General features: G+C 38.5%; 1 protein-coding gene across 1 annotated transcript in view; it reads left to right on the plus strand.

Moving 5' to 3' along the window:
* LOC139746792 (fibrillin-1-like) overlaps positions 1-19739 on the plus strand; it is a 172569-nt gene that overhangs the window by 131020 nt on the left and 21810 nt on the right. Inside the window, exons 34-44 of the mRNA XM_071658344.1 lie at positions 906-1014; positions 2236-2400; positions 2797-2904; positions 3810-3989; positions 4731-4840; positions 5656-5886; positions 8694-8918; positions 9061-9553; positions 9664-9839; positions 10007-10204; positions 13648-13752. Of these exons, the coding sequence (XP_071514445.1) occupies positions 906-1014; positions 2236-2400; positions 2797-2904; positions 3810-3989; positions 4731-4840; positions 5656-5886; positions 8694-8918; positions 9061-9553; positions 9664-9839; positions 10007-10204; positions 13648-13752 (2100 nt within the window). The remainder of the gene's footprint in view (positions 1-905; positions 1015-2235; positions 2401-2796; positions 2905-3809; positions 3990-4730; positions 4841-5655; positions 5887-8693; positions 8919-9060; positions 9554-9663; positions 9840-10006; positions 10205-13647; positions 13753-19739) is intronic.

A 19739-nucleotide genomic window follows, 5' to 3' on the forward strand; every position in this document is an offset into this window, starting at 1 on the left:
ATGATCTATTGCAGTGCTCATTCAGTTGCAGTGTGAGAAAAGCTTTATGGCAGATGAATCGGTTTTATATGCCGGCCTATGACTCAAGTGATGATACAGGAAGTGATGAATGAAAACTTTTTCTGAAGAGGAAGAAGCAGTGAGCAATTTACAGCATCACTGAGGACATTCCCTTAAACTATTTACTTCATTTTATATCTGGAAGCATGTCATGTGCCACTTTTTGCAAATCAACCAGAGTTTGAGAGTTGAATTGGATGGGTGAAATATATAGTGACTTAGTTCTCACACATTTTAAGTTCATGTCCTTTATATGAATATGAATTACAGCTTGTACATACTTTTACTACTTTAGAATTATTCACTTTACTTGTAAAATCAATCATTAAGTAAGACTGTCACCACTCATACTACCATCACACAGGTTGTTTTCACAACATTCTTAGATAGATTACCACTAATCATCATCTTAGTCTGTACATATGTCCAGTGTATTTTGATGTTTACTTTTATTAAAACTGTTATCATTACCATCATTTTCTTATTTTGTAGGTTTTCATATGGTGTATATCTTACATGGCATTAACATCTTTATGGGTTTTAATGTCTTTTTAATTTCTTCTCATCTCATTTGCTCGTAACAGTGTCATCCTCCACTGTGTCTGTTTTCTTAATCTCCTTGAACTTTACAGGTGATTCATCCTGCTTTCTTGATATTTATTAGTAATTCAAAAATAAGTCAAAATTTTATATTTTCAACTCATGTAATGAATACCTGACACATTAAGTATATTGTTCAGGAAGACAACTCATGCTGTAGAGTGATGTCACTCTAAAGAATCATATAAACTTTTGGTGATTAGACTAATTTAATCACAGTTGCTCCATTCTTTATATTACTACAGCGTGATGATCTGTGCCCTGCTCCTGGACGTTGCCAGAACCTGATGGGTTCCTTCATCTGTGATTGCCCTGAGGGATTCACATTAGCACGTGATGGAATGTCATGCATTGGTAAGCTGTTCCTATGGTATGAAAGCATGGACATATTTGCTTGAAAAGTTTTTTGAGTTTTGATCATATGTGATTGCTTGTAGTCAGTCACACAAATTTTCTTTTTATAGACAGTTGTTTCCCTGGCATTAGCAGGACAGTGTCAGAAACATACAAACACTGGCTTCATTTGCACATTTCCACTCACTAGTTGTCATGTATAATGCACCAAAACCAGATCCTACCATCCATAGCCAAGCCTCACAGATTATTCCATGATTTATCATGACTGCTTCATATGTCTTGTTCCTGCCCAATGATAGTGCATCACCCCCTTATATCCCCATATATCTCATCAGTCTAATTTATTATATCCCAAGTACATATCTTATCCTCCTAAATGTTCAAACCCCAAAACCTTACAGCCCCTTTTACTCCATTCATCCATTTCCTTGGTCTTCCCCTTCTTGATATTGTAACATCATTATCAGAATACTGGAACATTGATAGTGTCCCAATTCAACTGACATATTTGAAGGTTTTCTCGTAAAAATGGGTCACATCTCTTAAAAAAGACCGTATGTTAATCCATTCATTTTCCCTGGGTAGTACACATCACTATATTTTGTTTTCCGTTCACTGCAGTTGAGACCTACGCTATAACAATTCTTGATTCACCCCCCTCTTCCTCATTGTGAAATAAACCTCCATCAATGCTTGTAGTGGGCTCCCATGGTTGTCACCAGGTGCTACATCTTATTTTTTTTCATACACTGGTTCAGTGACTGTGGAGATTTCAGAGACCAGCATAAAATCTGCACCCGATATTATGTCATGATTCGTAAAGCTGACACTCATACAAGATAATAGATGGTAGTGATGAAATTCCCTAGTAGTCACATATATTAGAAATAAAGACACTTCAAAGAATACCACACATCTCAAATAAATGTGCCTGACAGTATTCTTAGCTTACCTTATATGCTAGGTAGCAGGGCAACCTGAGTTAAAGGGCATGTAACACTGGTAAATAGTGTTTTACCTGGTTGAATAGCAGATAATTCTCTTTCAAGAATTATTTTCCAATTAATCATAACATAGTGCTTTGGTGAAAGAGTTGAACAGTATCATAATGCAATATTTGTGTTTTCCTCAAAACTGATGAATTATAAGAATTATCTGTCATGAAGTTGCTGCATATTATTCAATATTATTTAACATCACTGAAATTTACCACTCCAGATATCGATGAATGCACCTCTGTTGAGGATATCTGTGAAAATGGTGAGTGCGTTAATGGGCGTGGAACGTTCCAGTGTATATGTCCTCCCGGTTTTCAAGTGAGCCCAGATGGTACAAAATGCGTTGATCACCGTCAGGAGGAGTGCTATGAGAAATATGAAAGGGGTGAGTGCACATGAGCTTCCTAAGTCATTGTTTATTCATTACAATAAAACATTTGAAGTGCAACAAACATTGGGAATTATAACACTAAGTGCAAATATATTGCGACTAATATATAAGTTTACAGTGCCCAGTTTTTCAGATTGTTCCAAAATGTGGTCGAAAAATACTTATATCAGTAAGGAAGACTTTGTTCACTTTAGCACAGGCCACAAGAAGATTATGTAAGAATAAACTGAAAGGATATCTTCACTTAATCCACTTTATGTATATGAGAATGTTTTGTACTCACCATCTTACCTTGATGAAATTCATTATGAGGTTGACATATTTCAGCCTGGCCAGTCCAGTGATAAACAGTCATTCAGCACTGATTAATTCATAATGATTACTTTTTAGGCTTGTGTTTGGAACCCCGACCAGTTAGGATTCTCAAGAAAGAATGTTGTTGTTCATCTGGTGCTGCTTGGGGTTTGACCTGTGAACGTTGCCCACCTATCAGTTCCCGTGAGTTGAGTGCTCTTTTAGTACCTCACTAGGTTTTATTTTTCCTTCCAGTGGTATGCCATTCATACATTCAAGTGGCTCTTGATGCAGCAGGATCTTACAGTTTGCTGTAGTTTTTTAAGTCTTCCCTTCATGAGTATTTGTTTCAGAGACTGATCATAATGAAGAGATGAAAAATTTTAAACCCAATAATACTTGATGTTAAGATGATATGCCAAAGGTTGTCATGACATAAAGTGCACCATATCCTACTAATTCATGACCCTTGTAGCCTTGGTCTGATAGAATTATTTTAAATCTCAAATCATCTTAACATCAAAAACTTGCTTACGAATTTGTAAATTTTCCACAACTTTCCTCTCTGTAATATTGAAAAACTCGTAATAAGAATCATGAAAATTTCTGATTATTTGGGAACTTTGAAGTCTTTGGAAGCCATGGTGATTACATAAAGGGGACTTCTGGTGCCTGACATAGTGTGAGTGCAGTATAATGAAATATAGTATTTATGGAGTGTAGTTAACACAGTGAAAATTCATATTAACGAAATGTGGTAGATTAAAGGCCAGAAGACATGACATAATAAGCAAAATAGTATGTAGAATTCTGAATTTCACACACTGCTTTTATGTCTTTTACGTTTGTAGATGTCATGTGGACCAGCAACAAATGGCTTAGGTGATATTTGCCTGTATCCTTCTGTGTTGATTTTAGGAAAGTCATGTATACCTTCCTTCTTATCATGCAACCAGTTGTTCTCACAGTGTTGATTATATTTTTCTGGCATTAATGATAAGTAAGTGATTTTTTCTCTTTTGTTATGAAAATGATCAAAATAGAACTGTGAGGTATTAACCATTTTTCCCTGATAAAAGTTTGCTAAAGGTCCTCTTTTTGATCTCCAGCTGAGTTTGAGAGGCTCTGCCCTCTGGGTCCTGGGCGATCAGAGTCTGGAGCTGATCTAAATGAATGTGAAATCATGCCAGGATCATGCCAGGGAGGTGAATGTGTCAACACTGATGGTTCCTTCCGATGCGAGTGTCCTATGGGCTTTGTCCTTGACAGCTCTGGCCGTCGCTGTATAGGTTAGTACCACCCATTAATGATTATTAGATTGTAGATTTCACACTTATTCAAAAATTATGGTGTGGAATGATATTCATATATCATTATCTCAGGACTAGTTTCTATAAAAGAGTCCTGGTGTTACCCAGGACCTTTCTAAAGACTTGTGTAGCTCAAAGCAGCACTACTACCAGTAGCAGGGAAACATAGACTCCTTTGAAGTGAGAAGTCTTTGACTGTTGATCACAACCTATAAGTTTTTAAAAGAGATTTAAGAAATGGATGGTGGCCAGTTCTTTGGAGATGTAGAGATCGAGCATCCAGAGGACATAACATGAAATTAAGTAAGAAGCTTGTAAATAAGGATGTAAACAGATACTTTCATAGGATAAGTGTGGTATATGAATGGACCAGAATGACTGAAGACATGGTTTGTGCAGATAGCATACAGTAGATTTAAGATTTGTATGCTGGAACAGTACAAATAGGTAATTGATAAAGCCTCAACAGACGTAACTTTTCGCTTGTGTTGTAACCTCGAGGAGACAGAACCTGGTAACAGAGTATATGTGATTAGAACATTTTAGCCTCAGTAAGTTACTGTTAACCTAAAATGTTAACTGTTATGATTTCAGAGTTACAGTGTCTTGGTAATACTGAAATAATTATCATAAGTTCTGCAAGAAAATTATCATCCTCATAATATTATTAGACAAGATAATATAAAGATTATATGTATTATTTCCCTTTTTTTTGTGAAGATGACAATGAATGTGCTGTGGCCAATATTTGTGGTAATGGAACATGCAGCAATGTAGAGGGTGGATTTGAATGCTCATGTCAAGATGGATTTGCACCAGGTCCCATGCAGGTATGTTGAAATAAGCATTTCTATATTTTTTCTTTTCCTATTTAGATTGCTGTGACATAATCACTTTATGGAATGCTTCAAGAATATGGTAAGATTTTGGGGCACTATCCTTGGTTGACATGATTTCCAAGAGATATGGGGAAGTTCTTACCCTCATCATGCCTACTTACCACTACTTGTTATTAGCCACCTTGTGCAAGCTGATGAAAATCTTGCTTTCCACATCAGTGAGGGTCAGAAAAAATTGTTTCATCATGCTATATACTGATTCACTTATAGTAGGGAGTGCTTATAGTAGGAAGTATTGTTGCTGCACAGAGCATTACTTTTTTGTTTGAAACAAGAGTTGAGCATTTTTGATATAGGAAAGTATGTTATTTACCAGTTTTGCCACTTCTATGTATGAGTGTTGTGGGTGTAAGTGGTGGGTATTATGGGTGGTGGAGGGCACCTCAGGCATGAAAAGTTCCTAGAAAAGGCATACAATTACTGTTTTGGTTACTGAGGGCTAGTTGAGGCCTCCAGAGAGCCCAAGTGACACATGTTTGTTTGGGTTTCCATATGTGACCAACCAACAGAACCTACTGTGTACATAGAATTCATTTTGTGTAATAAATTAAGTTTGACACTCATAGCACACTGCTTTGTAACAATAGACTGATGAACTTAGCAACAAAAGGGTTAAGAGTAATTAACACTTGTAAAACCAGTAATAAAACTAAAGTTGTATTTGTAAGAAAGCTTAAAGTTGATATCAAAATTACTCATGTTAGTGACACCTATGTTGTTCATCTTGTAAGTATACTATTTGGCAGACTTGTGAAGATGTTGATGAGTGTGAGGAGCTTGGCCACCAGTGTGCTTTCCGTTGTCACAATATGGCTGGGGCTTTTCGCTGCATTTGTCCTTATGGTTACACCTTGGCTCCTGATGGGCGGCACTGTCTGGATGTTGATGAATGCTCTACCCCAGCAAACAACTGTAGGTTCCTCTGCAAAAACTTGATTGGAACATTCATGTGCATTTGTCCAGAAGGATATCAACAGGTATGATATGATTATATTAATGTAGTAAATCTGTGTAGTTAGCCTTATGTCACATTTTACATGAATATTATGAAGGGCAAAAAAAAGGTAGATGTTTGGGTGCTAATTACCCGCCTTGACTTCTTCACTTTCCCTCCCAAAAAGTTTTATGGTCTTAATTTTAGTGTTTGCAAGCATATTACACTGTTTCTGGTGCTGCAACAAAATTTTCTTATGCTTGAATTTAGTTTCTTTATCAGAATTTGTAAATAGTAATTTACTAATTGAAATGCACTTGGTAAACTGTTTCTGCTATCGGAAACAATGATAAAAGAGAGGTGCCAATTGGCACAGTAGGATTTAGAGGTAAGGAGAAATGGAAATGCCTATATGAGAAAGGGAGGCATTACATTTGAGAGGATGTGAAGAGCAAGCTCTTAAGAATGGAAAACTTGAGGCTATTGATGAAATAGTGAGTAAAATGGTAAAGAGTGGAGGTGAAGTTGCTATGGAGTGGCTTAGAAAAATGTATGGAATATTGGTCAGGTGCATGATAAGTGGAAAAAAGTAGTAATTGTTCCATTGTATACAGAAAAGGGAGTAAAAAGGAAGTCAAGAATTAAAGAGGAATACATTTTCTTAGCATAGTTAGCAAGGTGAATGGTAGGACAGTAGTTGATTGTGTTCAGAAGATTAGTAAGCCCCTTGTTTGTGAAGAACAAGCTGGGATTAGAAAGGGAAGGTGTTGCTGTCTCCACTTTCACATCTCTTAACTTATCAAAAATCTCCTTTTTCATTGTCACTCTTAAGTCTCACATTATCTTTGCTCTTTTAATTTTAACATCTGTTCTGCCACACATTTCATTGATTGCCCTGTCCCTGACTGTATATACTCCCTTTTCAGTGGCTCTACACAGTACTTCATTTTGTGCATTTCTTTTAGGATCTGTGGAGTTGTGCTCTTCGCTTATTTCAGTTACTTCTGTTTTGTGCTCATCTTTCACCCCAAAATTATTTTCCAGTTCTTCCCTTTTCTCACCCACATCGCCTGTTTCATGTTTACTCATACTGAAACCATCCTCCAGTTTTTTAATACAGCCATCATGTTGCATCACAATTTTCCATATTTTGTGCTCTCTAGCTTTTTCACAGTCTCTAGCATTATCATCTTGTTCTTTCACTTTGTTCACTAGATCCACCCCTAATGCTTTCTGGAATTTTTCATGGTCCCTAGCAGTGTTTTCCAGTTCCTTCACCTTTTCCTCATGATGAAATATTCTGAGCAGAGGCTTGATTTACCTACTTAGAATGTGGGAGCTATCATTTGTTATGTTCTCCATCTCTCCTTTGGCATCCTTACTCTTCCTTGAGAAACCCTCAAAATCAATATCATCCTTTCTTGTCTCATTTTTCCATTTCTTATTTCTGTCTACTCCTCCATTGGTAATTTTTCCTGAAATATATTAAGGACTAGCTTCTTGGGGTTAGGGAACAGGCTTAACTTAGCCAAGTCTCTTCTTCTTGATCTAGCTTATGGAACCATACTTTCCTGGTTCATGCATTGCTGTTAGCCTAATTATGCTCTTCAGATGCCTAGGAATACTGGTGATCCCTAGAATGCCAGTCTAGATTAATCAGTTTTGTTTTTCATCTTCATACTGTTTTCTTCTTACTATGTTTCACTGTTTCAAAATAATGACTTTGCCTTTCAGTATATGAATGTAGCTTGTTCTCATTTGTGTATGATTTGTGATGATTAAAATTTTTTTATGAATGTGAAATCCTTAACAGCAAATGTAGCAGTTGATGTTTACTGGCTTCTGTTTGCACCTTACTCGGCAGATAGTGCCTTATTTGTAATTACCCATTTATATAGTATGGTGTGAGAGCTTTACACCCATTTTTTTAATTTGCTCTATTAATTTACAACTTTCTAAACTTTTGCCATTGGCATTCATAAATTTTGCACTTAGTTGATTTCAATCATCTACTACTCAAGTATTATAGAAGTAGGATTCCTTACCCTCAGGCAAGTCACTGATATAAATTAAGAAGCATAACGGGCCCAGAACTGAACATTGTGGCACTCCACTAGTCACCTCAACTCATTCAGAAAGGGCTCCTCTGGCATGCATTCTTTGCTCCCTTTCAGTGAGATCCAACGAAGTTTTCCTCTTTTTTGTACTTGGTGCTCCACCTTCATAATTAGCCTCCTATGTGGGTCAATGTCAAATGTCTTCTAGTAGATCAGATATAGACAGTCCACTCAGCCTTACCTTTTTTCTGGGACTGAGCTCACCATCTTGTAAAACCTTATGAGGTTAGTTACATATGACCTCCTTTCCCTAAAACCATGCTGACTCACTTAGGAAATTTGCTTCTTCATAGAAAGTCATACATTTGCTTACAAATAATCTTTTCCTGAACCTTACACACCACACTCAGTGATGAGACTGGTCTGTAGTTCAATGCCTGTTCCCAGTCTCCTTTCTTATATATAGGTATGACATTTGCTCTTTTCAATTCCCTTAACACTATGCCTCTCTCCAATTACATCTTGAACAGTAATTCATGTCGTCTATCAAGCATGTCTGCGCACCTCTTTGGCACATATGATGAAATTTTAGCAGGACCATGAGTGTTGTATGGATCAAGTCCTTTTAGTATTCTGTAGATATCTTTCCAGATAATCAAACTTGTGTGTTTAGGTCCGTGACTGTGGGGACAGTGAGTATACTTTTGATTTTCAAGAGACATTAAGTGTTTTAGATGATTTCTAGTAATTGATTTTATCAGTGTAATTTGTTCATTCCATGACTGTTGTACAGGTGGGCATTACTGATGACTGTAAAGATATCAATGAGTGTGCACTTAATCCCAACATCTGCAAGAGTGGTCGGTGCATCAATACCAAAGGCTCCTACAGGTGTGAGTGCTATGAAGGCTTTGTACCTAGCAGGGATGGAAAACAGTGTATTGATCATCGTGAAGGCTTCTGCTTCCGACAGCTCATCGGTGGTATGTGCTCAACCACAAGTGACAGTCTTGTCAAGGTATGATAAGCATCCCCATGAAAGTTTTAGATTATGATGTACTCAGAAATTGATCAAACTTTTCCTGAAGAATATATTTATTAATCTAGATGTTTGGCTTAAAGATAAGGATAAGAATTCTTTATTTATGTATTTTTCTCAGGTAACCAAAACTGACTGCTGCTGCACAATGGGATTAGCTTGGGGCCCAATGTGTGAGCACTGCCCTCGTCAAGGCACTCCAGAATATGATGAAATTTGTATGGAAGCTGGCTTTTCTCTTGATGGTCTTGATATCAATGAATGTCAAATGCCTAATCTTTGTAGAAATGGAAAATGCATCAATACCATGGGCTCCTACCGTTGTATCTGTGACAAGGGTTACAAACCAGACCACTCAGGAACAAGGTGTATTGATATAAATGAATGTGAGCGCACACCACCACCCTGCAAGTTCACTTGCCAGAATACTGAAGGCTCTTACCGATGCTCTTGTCCACGTGGCTACACTCTTAATGCTGATGGTATCACTTGTCGGGACCTCGATGAGTGTACAACAGGTCAACACACCTGTGAAAATGAATGTGTCAACACTCAGGGTTCATATAAGTGTACTTGTGCACAGGGCTACAATGAAATCGGCGAGCAGTGCATTGGTATGTCATTTTCTCTACATCACTAAATTCTGTTGAATTGTTTTATAGTTTTGTATAAGTAATTCATCAAAGTATGTTCAATGTTTGAAATGTTTCTCCCTAACCATCAGATATCAATGAATGCCTGGAGCAGACTGGGCTTTGTGGTCCACTGGGTACATGTATGAACATTATGGGAAGCTTCAAGTGCATGTGTCCTCGTGGTTATCATCTTGATCCTTCAGGGACAATGTGTATTGACTCTGATGAATGTGCTCTTGATGGTTCTTGTGACGTGGGATGTGAGGTGAAGTCTCTTAACTTTACCTTTTGTTTCATGGAGATAAGTCCATAATCATGACAATTTATTTCTGTTAATATTTACTGTATTTGTGATGCATGTAGAATAATATAAAGTGTCATTATGTTGTAGGTAATGTTTTAATCATTGCCATTACTCTCTGATATACACAGAATGTGCAAGGTAGCTTTTTATGTGGGTGTCCAGATGGCTACCGCCGGCACCATTACTATGGTCAGTGCGTGGATGATGATGAGTGCACTCAAGGGACTCTGTGTGGCTCTGCAGACTGCCAGAACACTCTTGGTTCATATAAATGCATTTGTCCTAATGGATACTCCTTCAACTTCGCCTTGTTTGTGTGTGTTCAGGTTTGTTAAACAGGAATTTCATTTATCTGCTTTGACAATGAAAATTATATATCGTGAAGAAGAGTTTGCCTTCACAAATGCACTGATATTTCTAAGTAACATGTTTTAAGTTATTAGGATAGTTTTCCTTTCTAGTTTAGCTTTGAGCTTGAGGTTTGAAGTAATGGTTGAGAGAGCAGAAGAGAGTGTGTTGAAATGGATCTGGAGAAGGCATATGATAGGGTTGATAGAGATGGTTTGTGGAAGGTTTTAAGAGTATATGGTGTGGGAGGTAAGTTGCTAGAAGCAGTGAAAAGTTTTTACCAAGGGTGTAAGTCATGTGTGCGAGTAGAAAGAGAGGAGTGTGATTGGTTTCCTGTGAATGTCAGTTTGTGGCAGGGATGTGTGATGTTCCTGTGGTTGTTTGATTTTTTTATGAATGGGGTGGTCAAGGAGGTAAATGCAAGAGTTTTGGAGAGAGGGACGAGTATGTAGTCTGTTGGGGATGAGAGGGCCTGAGAAGTGAGTCAGTTGTTGTTTGCCGATGATACAGCTCTAGTGGCTGATTTGTGTGAGAAACTACAGAGGTTGGTGACTGAGTTTAGAAAAGTGGAGAATTGAGAGTAAATGGAACCATGGAAGTGGAAGTGAGTCACGGGGTGGGGAAGGGGGTGAAGCTTCTGGGAGCGATGAAAAGTGTGTGGAGAGGGAAAATGGGTATGTTTGAAGGAATAGTAGTTCCAATAATGTTATATGGTTGCAAAGCATGGGATATAGATAGGGTTGTATGAAGAATGGTGGATGTGTTGGAAATTATATGTTTGAGGACAATATGTGGTGTGAGGTGGTTTGATCGAATAAGTAATGTAAGGGTGAGAGAGATGTGTGGAAATAAAGAGTATAGTTGAGAGAGCAGATGAGGGTGTGCTGAAATCATTTGAACTTATGGAGAGAATGAATGATGAAAGATTGACAAATAGGTTATATATGTCAGAAGTGGAGGGCACAGAAGCAGGAGACGAAATTGGAGGTGGAAGGATGGATTGAAAAAGATTTTGAGCGATCGGGGCCTGAACATACGGGAGGGTGAGAGGTGTGCTAGGAATAGTGAATTGGAACGATGTGGTGTACAGGGATCGACGTGCTGTCAATGGACTGAACCAGGGCATGTGAAGTGTCTGGGGTAAACAGTGGAAAAGTTTGTGGTGCCTGGATGTGGATAGGGAGCTGTGTTTTTGGTGCATTACACATGACAGCTAAAGACTGAGTGTGAATGAATGTGGCCTTTTTGTCTGTATTTCTGGCCCTACCTTGCTGAAGCAGGGGAAAATGATGCTGTTTTCCTGTGGAGTTGGGTAGCAACAGGAATGGATGAAGGCAAGCAAGTATGAATATATACATGTATGTATGTAATGTCTGCGTATGTGTATGTATATGTTGATATGTTTATGTACATATATTCGTATGTGGGTGTTTATATATATTATTATTATTATTATTATTATTATTATTATTATTATTATTATTATTATTATTATCATTATTATTATACTTTGTTATTGTCTCCCACATTAGTGAGGTAGCTCAAGGAAACAGACAAAAGAACGGCCCAACATGTATATACATATGTGTATGTGTGTATATGAGTGGATGGGCCATCCTTCATCTGTTTCCTTACACTACCTCACTGATGTGGGAAAGAGTGATTATGTATAATGTTTATTTATATTATTGTACTTAATCGCCATCTCCTGCGTTAGCACAAGGAAACAGACAAGGGATGGCCCAACCCACCCACATATAAATGTATATACATAAATGCCCACACATGCACATATACATACACATACAATTCAATGTATACATACCTATACATATGTACACACGTACATATTCATACTTGCTGCCTTCATCCATTCCCGTTGCCACCCCACCACACATGAAATACCCCCACCCCTTCCCCATCCCTGGGGATAGGGGAGAAAGAATACTTCCAACGTATTCCCTGTGTGTCTTAGAAGGCAACTAAAAGGGGAGGGAGCAGGGGGGGCTGGAAATCCTCCTCTTCCATTTTTGATTTTCCACAAGAAGGAACAGAGAAGGGGGCCAGGTGAGGAATGGATTAAGGCAGCAAGTAAGAATATGTACATGCGTATATATTCATATATCTGTGTTGTCAGTTGTTCGCTGATGATACAGCACTGGTGGCTGATTCATGTGAGAAACTGCAGAAGCATGTGACTGAGTTTGGTAAAGTGTGTGAAAGAAGGAAGTTAAGAGTAAATGTGAATAAGAGCAAGGTTATTAGGTACAGTAGGGTTGAGGTTCAAGTCAATTGGGAGGTAAGTTTGAATGGAGAAAAACTGAGGAAGTAAAATGTTTTAGATATCTGGGAGTGGATCTGGCAGCGGATGTAACCATGGAAGCGGAAGTGAATCATAGGGTGGGGGAGGGGGCGAAAATCCTGGGAGCCTTGAAGAATGTGTGGAAGTCAAGAACATTATCTCGGAAAGCAAAAATGGGTATGTTTGAAGGAATAGTGGTTCCAACAATGTTGTATGGTTGCGAGGCGTGGGCTATGGATAGAGTTGTGCGCAGGAGGGTGGATGTGCTGGAAATGAGATGTTTGAGGACAATATGTGGTGTGAGGTGGTTTGATCGAGTAAGTAATGTAAGGGTAAGAGAGATGTGTGGAAATAAAAAGAGCATGGTTGAGAGAGCAGAAGAGGGTGTTTTGAAATGGTTTGGGCACATGGAGAGAATGAGTGAGGAAAGATTGACCAAGAGGATATATGTGTCAGAGGTGGAGAGAACGAAGAGAAGTGGGAGACCAAATTGGAGGTGGAAAGATGGAGTGAAAAAGATTTTGAGTGATCGGGGCCTGAACATGCAGGAGGGTGAGAGGCGGGCAAAGAATAGAGTAAATTGGATCGATGTGGTATACTGGGGTCGACATGCTGTCAGTGGATTGAATCAGGGTATGCGAAGCGTCTGGGGTAAACCATGGAAAGTTCTGTGGGGCCTGGATGCGGAAAGGGAGCTGTGGTTTCGGGCATTATTGCATGACAGCTAGAGACTGAGTGTGAACGAATGTGGCCTTTGTTGTCTTTTCCTAGCGCTACCTCACACACATGAGGGGGGAGGGGGATGTTATTCCATGTGTGGCGAGGTGGCGATGGGAATGAATAAAGTCAGACAGTGTGAATTGTGTGCATGTGTATATATGTATGTGTCTGTGTGTGTATATATATGTGTACATTGAGATGTATGGGTGTGTATATTTGCGTGTGTGGACGTGTATGTATATACATGTGTATGGGGGTGGGATGGGCCATTTCTTTCGTCCGTTTCCTTGCGCTACCTCGCAAACGCGGGAAACAGCGACAAAGCAAAATGAAAATAAAAAAAATATATATATGTATATGTATGAAGTGAAAATAATTGATTTTTTAAATATACTGCAGGTAGATGATAGTTGTATTTCCAGCCCCTGTGCCTATGGCTGCAATGCTCTTGGTGATGATGCCATTGCTTGTGGTTGTCCTTCAGGCTTCTCCAGGATTGGTTCTGTAAGTTTGGCCAGTATGAGTACATTTTTCTTTGTCAAAGACCTCTCTATCACCTCTCTATCATTAGATACCCACAAATTCATCCATTGCAGCTAACTTCTCATACATTTTCTCACCCACTTTGCTCTCACTTTTATTGGCTATATATATATATATATATATATATATATATATATATATATATATATATATATATATAAATATATGGGAGTGGGGAGCTGGAAATCCTCCCCTCTCGTTTTTTAAATTTTCCAAAAGAGGAACAGAGAAGGGGGCCAAGTGAGGATATTTCCTCAAAGACCCAGTCCTCTGTTCTTAACGCTACCCCGCTAAAGCGGGAAATGGCGAACAGTGTAATACAATATCAATATATATATATATATATATATATATATATATATATATATATATATATATATATATATATATATATATATATATATATATATATATATCCCTGGGGATAGGGGAGAAAGACTACTTCCCACGTATTCCCTGCGTGTCATAGAAGGCGACTAAAAGGGAAGGGAGCGGGGGGGCTGGAAATCCCCCCCTCTTGGTTTTCTTTTTTTCCCCAAAGAAGGAACAGAGAAGGGGGCCAGATGAGGATATTACCTCAAAGGCCCAGTCCTCTGTTCTTAACGCTACCTCGCTAACACGGGAAATGGCAAATAGTATGAAAGAAAGAATATATATATATATATATATTTATTTTTATTTATTTATTCATTATACTTTGTCGCTGTCTCCCGCGTTAGCGAGGTAGCGCAAGGAAAGAGATGAAAGAGCGGCCCAACCCATCCACACACCCATGTATGTACATACACGTCCACACACGCACATATACATACCTATACATCTCAATGTATACATATATATACACACACAGACATATACATATATACACATGTACATAATTCATACTGTCTGCTCTTATTCATTCCTGTTGCCACCCTGCCACACATGAAATGACAACCCCCTCCCCCTGCATGTGTGCCAGGTAGCAATAGGAAAAGACAACAAAGGCCACATTCGTTCACACTCAGTCTCTAGCTGTCATGAATAATGCATCAAAACCATATATGTATATATATTCATATTTTTATATATTTATTATACTTAAGTCACTGTCTCTTGCATTAGCGACGTTGCACAAGAAAACAGACAAAAGAATGGCCCAACCCACCCACATACACATATATATACATAAACGCCCACACACACACATATATGTACCTATACATTTCTGTATATACATACACAGACATATACATATTTGTGCATGTACACATCCACACTTGCTGCCTTCAATCATTCCTCTGAGGAATGCACATTTATTTAATCTTTTATAAGTGAGTCAGTTGTTGTCTGCTGATGACACAGCGCTGGTGGCTGATTCGGGTGAGAAACTGCAGAAGCTGGTGAATGATTTTGGTAAAGTGTGTGAAAGAAGAAAGCTGAGAGTAAATGTGAATAAGAGCAAGATTATTAGGTACAGTAGGGTTGAGGGACAAGTCATTTGGGAGGTAAGTTTGAATGGAGAAAAAATGGAGGAAGTGAAGTGTTTTAGATATCTGGGAGTGCATTTGGCAGTGGATGGAACCATGGAAGCGGAAGTGAGTCATGGGGTTGGGGATGGGGCGAAAGTTCTGGGAGCATTGAAAAATGTATGGAAGGCAAGAACATTATCTCGGAGAGCAAAAATGGGTACGTTTGAAGGAATAGTGGTTCCAACAATGTTGTATGGTTGCAAGGCGTGGGCTATAAATAGAGTTATGTGGAGGAGGGTTGATGTGTTGGAAATGAGATGTTTGAGGTCAATATGTGGTGTGAGGTGATATGATCGAGTAAGTAATGAAAGGGTAATAAAAAGAGTGTGGTTGTGAGAGCAGAAGATGGTGTTTTGAAATAGTTTGGTCACATGGAGAGAATGAGTAAGGAAAGATTGACAAAGAGGATATATGTGTCAGAGGTGGAGGGAACGAGGAGAAGTGGGAGACCCACTTGGAGGTGGAAAGATGGAGTGAAAAAGATTTTGAGCAATCAGGGCCTGAACATGCAGGAGGGTGAAAGGCATGCAAGGAATAGAGTGAATTGGAACGATGTGGTATACCAGGGTCGATGTACTGTCAATGGATTGAACCAGGGCATGTGAAGCATCTAGGGTAAACCATGGAAAGTTTTGTGGGACCTGGATGTGGAAATGGAGCTGTGGTTTTGGTGCATTATACATGACAGCAAGAGACTGAGTGTGAAATGTGACCTTTTGTTGTCTTTTCCCAGCGCTACCTCGCGCGCATAAGGGGGGAGGGGGTTGTCATTTCATGTGTGGCGGGGTGGCGACGGGAATGAATAAAGGCAGCAAGTATGAATTATGTACATGCGTATATACGTATATGTCTGTGTATATTTATATATGTATACGTTGAAATGTATAGGTATATATATATATATATATATATATATATATATATGCATGTGTGGACATGTATGTATATACGTGTGTGTGGGTGGGTTGGGCCATTCTTTCATCTGTTTCCTTGCGCTACCTCGCTAACGCGGGAGACAGCGACAAAGTATAATAAATATATAAATAATAATATATTATCCCTGGGGATAAGGGAGAAAGACTGCTTCGCACGTATTCCCTGTGTGTCGTACAAGACGACTAAAAGAGAAGGGAGCGGGGGGCTGGAAATCCTTCCCTCCCTTTTTTTCAATTTTCCAAAAGAAGGAACAGAGAAGGGGGCCTAGTGAGGATATTCCCTCAAAGGTTCAGTCCTCTAATTCTAAACGCTACCTCGCTAATGCGGGAAATGGTGAATAGTATATGTGTATATATATATATATATATATATATATATATATATATATATATATATATATATAAATATTTATATAGGCTAGTGACCAACATGGTGCTAGCAAAACGTTCCCTGATTGAGGCCATCTTGGGTGAAAAGAAAAAGAGTATGTGAGAAATAATGAAGAAATTAATCAGAGCTCCACAGCATTTGGTACACCTGCATCCTAAAGTTTGAAGTGTTATGGGGAGAGGAAAAGATGAGAGAAAGTAGAGGTTTCTACAGTAATGACTAGAGAGAGAAGGAGGTATCTTAACAGTCAGTCCTCATATGGTTGGTCTCCTTTCAGAAACTCTGAGAAGTAGCAACCAAATGCATTCCATGGGTCCGATCCTTGGTGGTGGAAACAAGCAGACAGCTCACAAGATCATTAAACAAAGAAAAGCATCTAAACAGAGTAAGAGTAGCAACATCACAGTAAACAGGAAGGGATGGCTAGAGAGAGGTGATGTCATAGGAATTGATGAGATGGAAGGCTTTTGAATTCCATTCTTGCTAGCAGAGCAGTGGATGAATGACCATCCCAAGTATATGAGTACTATTCCACCCTAGGGTGAATAAAATCTGTGTAGATATGAAATAACTGCTCATGAGAAAAATTATTATGACATCTGTACAACACCGTGTGGTTTTGGGAAGCAGATGTTGTGATGGTAATTATGTGGTCTTTCTAGGATAGATGAGGAGGATATAGTTATGTCCAACAGATTTATGTTATTACATGGTTGAACTATGGTGGTCTGAAAGTTAAGAGAGGGGTACAATAGAATATAAACAGGGAAACAGAGTTCTCTAACCTAAATATGGATTTTGTTCTGGAAAATTCTGTTAATTCTATGATTAAAGGGTTAGAACTTGGGTACCTTTGGCTGCAAATAGAGAGATATGGTAAGAAAAAAAGAGAGTTATGGTTCAATACAGTCCATTATTTGCTAATCACAAGTTAATAAACTGCAAATATCAAGCATTCACAGAAAGTCAACGAGGTAGCAATATTTACAAAGATATTCATTATTTAGATAAAAAAAATTATCTATTATATAAAATGATAGATAAAAGATTAAACAGCATGGAAAATAACCAGTATTTGCATTCATGATGTGCTTGCAGTTTGTCCATATGCTTGGCAGAGGCCTAGACCAGTCAGCATGCATGGAGGGTAGAAGAGGAATACAGTAGGGTATTGTTATCCATGACCTGACTTCCTGCATCTTTTGAGGTCAGTCTGTGTCTCTTCCTGTGCATAGCTACACCCAGTATGTAATATTCTTCTTGATTCTTGTGACTCCATTGATTATGGGACCCAAGTTTCATTATCATGGTGATTTTTACTGCTTCTGTTGCTCGTAAGAGCAGAGGAAGCATGTTATATTCACCACAGAAAAAAATGTTGAACAGATAAAGCAGCTTGTGGGTGTTGAAAAAGCAGGGAACCATACTGGAGTTTTACAGAATAGGTTTACAAACTTTGTATAATCTTGAAACCATTAAACTGAATTATTTAAGGTGTATACTGATTAGGCTGCAGGAAATAGGACTAAAAATATAAAAGAATTCAAAGATCTGAGCTGCCAGTCATGGAAAAGGCCACATTCAAGTGGTTCAAATATGTTCACTGAGTACATCTGTGAGTGGCCCATTGATTGCTGCAAAGGCTAAGGGCTAAGGAATTCTGTCAAAGACTGAAAATCCGTGACCTCTTTGAGTAGTCATTTGGGTGGCTAATGCACTGGAAGAGAAGTTGTGGTGTTTGCATACTACTTTTATGAGGAAAGTAAGAGCCCTGTGCCCCATGAAGGTTGATGGTGAAAAGATTGCATTGATGAGTTTAGATAGTGGAACTCTCTTTTAACTCTGTGATATTGGTAATTACCTTGATAAAGTATCTCCACATATGGAGAAGAAATGTATAGAGACTCCTGCTCAGCCAATCATAATACAATTTAGATGTTTCCTAGAGGATGGCTTAGTTTTAAATTTGTGGAAGATGGCAAATATTAGGCCTTTGTTCAAGAAAGGCATTCCAGAAATTAAGCAGAATTATAGCCCAGCCTCCCTATTTAGTATGGGTGTAAAATACTTTTCTCTGATTATGTAACCCCAGAACCAGTATTATGGGCTTTTGGTTGTACCACTATCAGTGGCAGGAAAAAAATGGACTCCTTTTGGTGTAAGAGGTTCATAAATAAGACTGCATTCCTTTACATACACAACCTTGCTGGAGGTGTTCCTCCTAATAGCTTACGTCATCCAACAAACAGCATATTTTTTCACAGGGTCACTATGTATGCACAACCTTCAGGTGGACAGCCTTGCACATATAATGGTGATAGTAAGGATACTGAGGAGAACAAAAGTTTTTCCCAAGCCTTCTTAGTATTTGAAAAGACTTTTACATCTAATAATGGCAAGTCAGCTAGATATTTAAACAGAGGTGGGAAAAATTAGAACAATTGATATCGCTGCTCACTCCAAAGAGAAAGTCAGTTGATGTCAGCTGTTGTTTCCTAAGAGAACATCAGTTGATACAGCCACTGTTTAAGGATTAACATGATATATACCCACAGTAAAGACTCAGCAAGCTTTAAACAGTTATTGACACAACCAGTCTTCAAATGTACTTCATTAGACTTACATTTATCTGAAATTACTGTACTGTCAGTTGGTGGATTGTTTGTTCTTGGATTGCCAGAAAGCATTTTATATTGCACTACACAAGGGAATTGTAAAGAGCTAGATTTTTAGGTAGACATAAGGGGGAGACTTCCTTAGTATGTAGAAAATTATCCTAGTGGGAGGGAACTGGGGACATGTGTCAAAAGAGCCTTTTCAAAATGGGTTGGTGTTACCAATGGTGTGCCATAGGTCTCAATGTTGATACTGTTACTATTCTTTGTGTAAGGAATAACAAGGATTTCATCTACTTTCAAAGGGATTTAAGTATGCTTCAGAGGTGATCTGATACATGAGGAATGAAGTTCAAGTCAAGGAATTGGAAGGTACTGATGGTGGGACATTGTGAAGGACTTGATAAGAATATACTTTAACAGGGAAAAGCTGCATGAATCTGTGTGAGAGGGATTTAGTGGTCAACACACCATCTTATTTCCAGAATGATACATG

Source organism: Panulirus ornatus, chromosome 66, assembly GCF_036320965.1.
Source record: "Panulirus ornatus isolate Po-2019 chromosome 66, ASM3632096v1, whole genome shotgun sequence".
Taxonomy (NCBI): Eukaryota; Metazoa; Arthropoda; class Malacostraca; order Decapoda; family Palinuridae; genus Panulirus; species Panulirus ornatus.